This window comes from Chaetodon trifascialis, chromosome 9 (assembly GCF_039877785.1).
Source record: "Chaetodon trifascialis isolate fChaTrf1 chromosome 9, fChaTrf1.hap1, whole genome shotgun sequence".
Taxonomy (NCBI): Eukaryota; Metazoa; Chordata; class Actinopteri; order Chaetodontiformes; family Chaetodontidae; genus Chaetodon; species Chaetodon trifascialis.
In genome coordinates this window covers 11,777,891-11,783,890 of record NC_092064.1, presented here as the reverse complement: position 1 = coordinate 11,783,890, position 6,000 = coordinate 11,777,891, and the positions used below count along the sequence as shown (strand labels likewise).

The window sequence follows — 6,000 nt, the reverse complement described above, 5'->3', positions numbered from 1 at the left end:
TGAAAGTCATGTAATGCAGCAGTGAGCGGGAATTGTTTTGAAATGTCTCCTAACAACGCTTGCACTTAAGGATGTTCCTAGACTCGGCTTCTGAACAGAACCAACTTGTTTCTTGCATAAATTAAAAACATCCACATTATGCTTTTGATAACACCCGTGCTTCTTTTTTCGGCTTCTGGGTTAGATTTTTCTGACAAGTAGGTCAACAATGTAATGCTTTTGGCAGCTGTCAAATTTCCCTTCAGTCAGCCAACTCCTGCTGCGTTATTACATGAATACATACGTAGAGTACCTTACAGAGTAAGGACCTTGTCACTCCCCATCAATATCCTGTGGACCAGCATCAGCTCAGAGGAGACTGAGGAGTGACAACAATAAATTCCCAAAGCCGCAGCAAAGGAAAGGTTTTCCAAAATAATCATTACAAATACCACGCAAGCATGACCCATCTTTCTCCCTCAGTCGCGTTAAATACATGCTGCTAGTTCTCTTTTCGAAATCCAAATCAAGATGCCACAAGACCAATTAAGTTGTCATTGAATATTTTATTTGCAAATGAAAGAGTAATAACTCAGAAGTCGTAAAAATATACATTTTTTTACTTGTGATATTTACATGGATTGTTTTCATCAAACGAACCGACAAAAAAATTCTGTACTGTTATACAAAACCAAAGAGAAGCCACGGCAGAGAGAATGGATGAGATTAAACAAAACAAAAGTGTCTTACATTTCCCTTTAGTAACGCCGCGCTGAGCGTGTCTCTCCCTGACATCCAAACAATGTAGTCAAGAGAAACAGCCAACCACACAGATCCCACACAGGCCGGTGATGAGCACAGCACACAAAAAAGTGCAAAGTACATGGATGATACATCGTAAATAAAGAAGAAGACAAAAATAAAGCTTCATAAAATTTTCTGTGAATATATTTACAATTGCAGATTTTTTTTGTAGTTTTTTTTTCTTTTTTACTATTTTTAGCTGAATACAGTTATGTTACATCAAAGCAAAGCATTCCCGTTCGTCTGCTCAATCTGCTATGACATGCAGGTACCTTTGCTTTCCTTCTTGAGGTTGACTACAGCCCCGTCCATCTCTTTTCTCAAAAGTAGCAATATATCACATTCCCTTATACTGACACACAAGGCCAAACCACAAAGTCTGAGCGTCGCTTTGCCCTGCTCAACAGCTTTAATCTGAAACAAAACCGCTTAATAGAACATAAAACACTGTGGCTACATGAGATTCATATCCTATCATATAACGCAGGATAACCATGACTGATTTCATGTTTACTGCACCTTTGAGTGTTGATAATAAGACAATATATAGTGCTGATGGATACTGTTTTAAAGAATGGTATTGAATGTGCTGTTAACACTCTGAGGTGTGTTAAGACGTTCCTCCTCCACTCTCTACTGAACTGACAAAAGCTCCTTAAAATCCATTTGTTGGAAAGAGCGCAAGTTTGTCAGGCCACAAAGCTGCACACATGAGAGGAGAGATGCAACGCGAGGGCTCATAAACTGGGGAATCTGCCACCTGAGACTTGCAGTTGCTGGAAAGCAAATCAAAAAAGCTTGGAGGAATTTAACAGCTGGAAGACTTGCATCCCATCCTCCACCTCCATTGCTACTTTCATCCGTGGTGGAGGGAATTTCAATGGCAAGAGCCTATAGCCCTGGCTCAGTATCAATCCCGCTATACATCTCCTGATTCCCAATGCTACTCTCGCAGATTCCCATGAAAAAAGTCTTGAAGCATATGCCATCCAGATTGTTAAAATGCATAGCAGTGTCTGTCTTTCCGAAGGCATGTGTGTTTGCGTGCACGTGTGTGTTACAGTAGCTGTTTTGTATGTGTGTGTGTGTGTGTGTGTGTGTGTGTAGATATCCTGTGGGAGATGCAGTGTAGACTGTCCCTTTCTGTGCTGCATTTCGTATCCTGGTTCCATCAGTCAGTTGTAATACCTCCAGACATTCGATCCATCAAATTGATTCTGAAGGAGCAGAAATAACAAGGATGGCTGCTTGGGCTTTTGTTGTGCAAACTGTGTGTGTTTGTGTGCGCATGTGTGCATGTGCAACTGTGACTGTGCATGAGGCACACACACCTGTGTTTCCGTGTGGACCTGAATGTGCCACGTGGACCTGTTTATGTGTGTGTGTATATACAATTTTTACCTGTTTGTATTGTGTGAGTGTTTGCACGCGTGTGCCTTGAGATGCCATCAGTACATCCAGGACCAAGTGCATTCTATGTTAAGAGACAGCAAGAGCAGGGAGGGAGCGTACAAGTGGCCTCCAGAGCTGAAAATATTTATGAATTATGGACGTGCTTTGTCTCGAGACATAACCCCCACAAGCAAAAACATGACTGCTGTCTGTGAAGCCAAGTGCATTAGGCATATAAGTCAGTGAAAACTCAAATAAACACTGCCAGTCTGCAGTCATATCAATTTGGATAGAGGTTACTTTGCCTGACTGGATCCTTCTCATTCATTGAATGGCTAACATGAGAATGTGTGGGTGTGGCCCAAGGGCTTATACTGAATTTACATGCACACACCCACACATACACACTCACACACATTCGCATGCACGCATGCACTCACGCACAGACACACACACACACAGACACACAGTAGCTTCCCTGCTCAAATATGAACTGCTGTGTCTAGTTGAATATAAAAGGCATTTTTTTAGCATCTTCCCTTACAGTTAAGTCACATGTGAAACCCTGCATGTGAAGTCAAACCACATGTGCTTTTCAGACAGATGTTGTCTTGACCTGCTTGTCTTAAGAGACAGAGAATTTAGATTTATAGGTGAAACAAGAATAAAGCCCTGCTACAAGCCCATAGAGAATAGCAATATGCATCACAAGCAACTTGCATATTACTGTTGGACATACTGATAATTTGCTCTTCTTTGAACCAATAGTGGAGTTTAAACTGTGAAGTATGCCCTGAGAATAAAGGCCGTGGAGTCATCAAAATAGGAACAGCTTGTTACCGTTGATAATATGAACATGCTCCCAAAATTTCATGGCACTCCGCCATTGGAGTTTGATCTACTTTACGCACAAGTGGAAATTTTAGCTGGATGGTGCGCCAGATTAAGGGTCAGCATCCAAGAAAAAGATTCATTATGTGCTGACTATAAATAGTCACAGCAGCAGATTTTATGGAAATTTGGCAATTACTTTTCCAGATACATTGTCAATGCCCATTTTCTGGGCAGTGGTGGTGCTTAAAGAAAGGTCACGGGGTCACTAAAATCACAAGAAATTATTCTCAGGCGATCAATAAAATCCATACAACATTTCATGAGCGTCTGGCCAGTAGTTGTGAAGATAGCGTGCTTTGGACTTGGATATGGATTTTGCAACCTTCCATTACATATTTGCTTCACATGAATACTAAGCTCAAAGATAGAAAATGTCAGAACAGGGGGGGCTTCACTTGTTCACACAACATGTGTACAAAAATCACAGGGTTTAAAATCACTTTTGGGTCCCATTTGACTCTTTTGTAAGGGGTATATCTCCCCTCACATACCCTTATTTATTAAATTAAATGACATCATGTGCGTATATCTATTTGTATGTACAATATAAAACAAGATTGATTACAGAATGTACAGTACATTGTCCCATGGCATGGGATTGCTTTCTCAACATGGATAATTCACTCTGCTTGGCGCTTCCTAGGCTGCATCTGTTATTACTAGGGCAAGTTTGTGAAGTTGTATCCCACAGCATTTGCTACTGCTGACCCTCAAAGCTGGATGTGAACAGAGACTTAACCACTGGTGTGCTGAAGATAAGGACAAAGAAAGAAACCATCAAAGGGAAGAGGGATTGCAAAGGCACACTAGATAGGCTACTTGCCCTTTTTTTCTGATACTTTCAATCAAACTGCACTGGGTCTGTCTGAGGATGTGACAACTAAGGATTGGCCAGCGCAGCTCGACCAATAACCAAGCAGGACCCGGTGATTCAGTGAGACAGCAATCGAGTGCCACTCCATTGTTATGGATCCGGGGAGAGTACTGACAATGAACCATACACACGCTATACAATTTAAGTCTACAGAATCATACTCCTCGCTCCCTTCATTCAGACATAGTAATTGTAAAATTGAACGTCAAGGTCAATCCTTTGTGCCTTAGTTCCAATATTGATTCAGCGCCTCGTAGGAAGCTGAAAATAACGGGATCCACCATCTTTGTACATCACACATTCATGGTGACAGATTTTGGTTTCAGTTCAGAAATGTAGCAGGTAAACAAAAGAGTAAAAAAAAAAAAGCAACAATAATAACCCATCCGAGGGATTGGTGGCACTTCTTAATATGGATGAATGGACAAATAGCTGTCTGTCACCCTTTACAACCTGTTCAGAGAGAAGAGACACAGGAGAACAGAGAGAAAACAAAAGAAAAACAAGTCCAGCTGGTCTAATAGATGCTTATCCCCTATATTTAAAGTATTGACTCGCTATAGGCCTAATACATACTATTTAATTATTCAGGGAAGATATTCAGTACCAGAAAAGGATGTCCATAAATGTAGACAGGATATGGGAGGGGGGCAACGACTCCACTGATGTGACTCCACTGTCAATGCTACATCCTCGTACCTGAAGTTTCCCCTGCTGATCGGTAAAGCAGATGAGCTGTTCGCGAGGCAGCTGAGTCAGTCTCAGGACCACTGTGGTTTCTCGCGGGTCCGTTATGAGAGCAGGAAAGACCGAGAGCACTGAGGCAGATGATGCACACGCCTCGCACTGTGTCTGTCCACATGGATGGGCACAATTGGCCCAGCCCCATGGGAAGCAAAGGGGTTTGTGGTTTCAGAGCAGGTGCTAGGAGCAGCGGGTTGGAGGTACAGGGTGACATGAATCAGAGAATCACCAGCCCCTTCTTCCTGCCAGATTAAAAAAAAAAATTTAAAAAAATCTGTAGCCGTCTCACACTCTTGCACAATTTATTGACAACCAAAGCTCAACAGCAGGATGACTCCATTGGTACCTGGCTTGGAGTTTCATCCAGTCTTTGCTCTTTCCCTTTTTACCTCCTCTTTTCCCCACTGCATGCCTAACCCTTTGATTTGATAAATAAATAAAAGCTCTACTAGGGGGCTCCTTCCACCTCGCTGCACACGGTGCTTCCCTGTGCCTTCCAAAGCCAAAAGAAGGAACTCAGAAAACAAGTTCTGCCTTTAGCCATGAGACACAAACAGTGTTGCATCTCGGGTCTTGTTTTTTTCTTTTGTTTTGTTGTTTTATGTAATTCAGTAGGGGGCAAGCATGTCTTATTTTCCCTTTTTAAGTATGCATTCATTAAAAGTACTTTTGGACTTATAGTATTGATTCTTTTAATTACATCCTTTAACTAGTTGCATTTCTTTGTTTATGGAAGAGTCTTAGTCTTTGGGAGGGGGCTAGGGGTCTTGGGCTGGGATGGGAGTCTCACATGGCTGCAGGAAGGGGTTGGCTTTCAGTCCTACACAGTCTGAAAGGCCTTGGTCTGGGCAGGGACCATGAGGGTTGGGGGTGTGGGCCCAGACATGTTCCTGGAGTTGAATTTGGGAGTGGCAGGGGGCTCGGGGGTCTTGGGGGGCACCACTGTAGTGTAGGCTGGAGGGGACTGGGGGAAGCCTGGAGGCTGTCCGTTTTCCTTGAGAGCTGCTACAGCAGGTGGGCGGGGACGGTGACCACGCTGGGCGCTGTTGTGCACCATGGACTGGGTGGAGGAGGCACCGGAGCGTGAGCTGCCAGACCGGGATGAGGACAGGGAGTTGGGCTTCACTAGCTTGGCCTTGGGAGCCTCTGCATCCTCCCTGTGGTTAAAACACACACACACACACACACACACACACACACACACACACACACACACACACACAGTAAACAATGATGACAAAGATACATCTATTTTATATCATCTGTACTTCTAAAAATAGAGAAGCAGAACACACACACACACACACACACAC

At 43.1% G+C, this 6,000-nt stretch overlaps 1 protein-coding gene across 1 annotated transcript in view; it reads right to left on the bottom strand.

Annotated features, from left to right (window-relative positions):
• Positions 1 to 525: 525 nt before the first annotated feature.
• Positions 526 to 6,000, bottom strand: part of clmpb (CXADR like membrane protein b) — a 63,839-nt gene continuing 58,364 nt past the window's right edge. Inside the window, exon 7 of the mRNA XM_070970010.1 lies at positions 526 to 5,844. Coding sequence (XP_070826111.1) covers positions 5,508 to 5,844 — 337 coding nt within the window. The 3' untranslated portion in view covers positions 526 to 5,507. The remainder of the gene's footprint in view (positions 5,845 to 6,000) is intronic.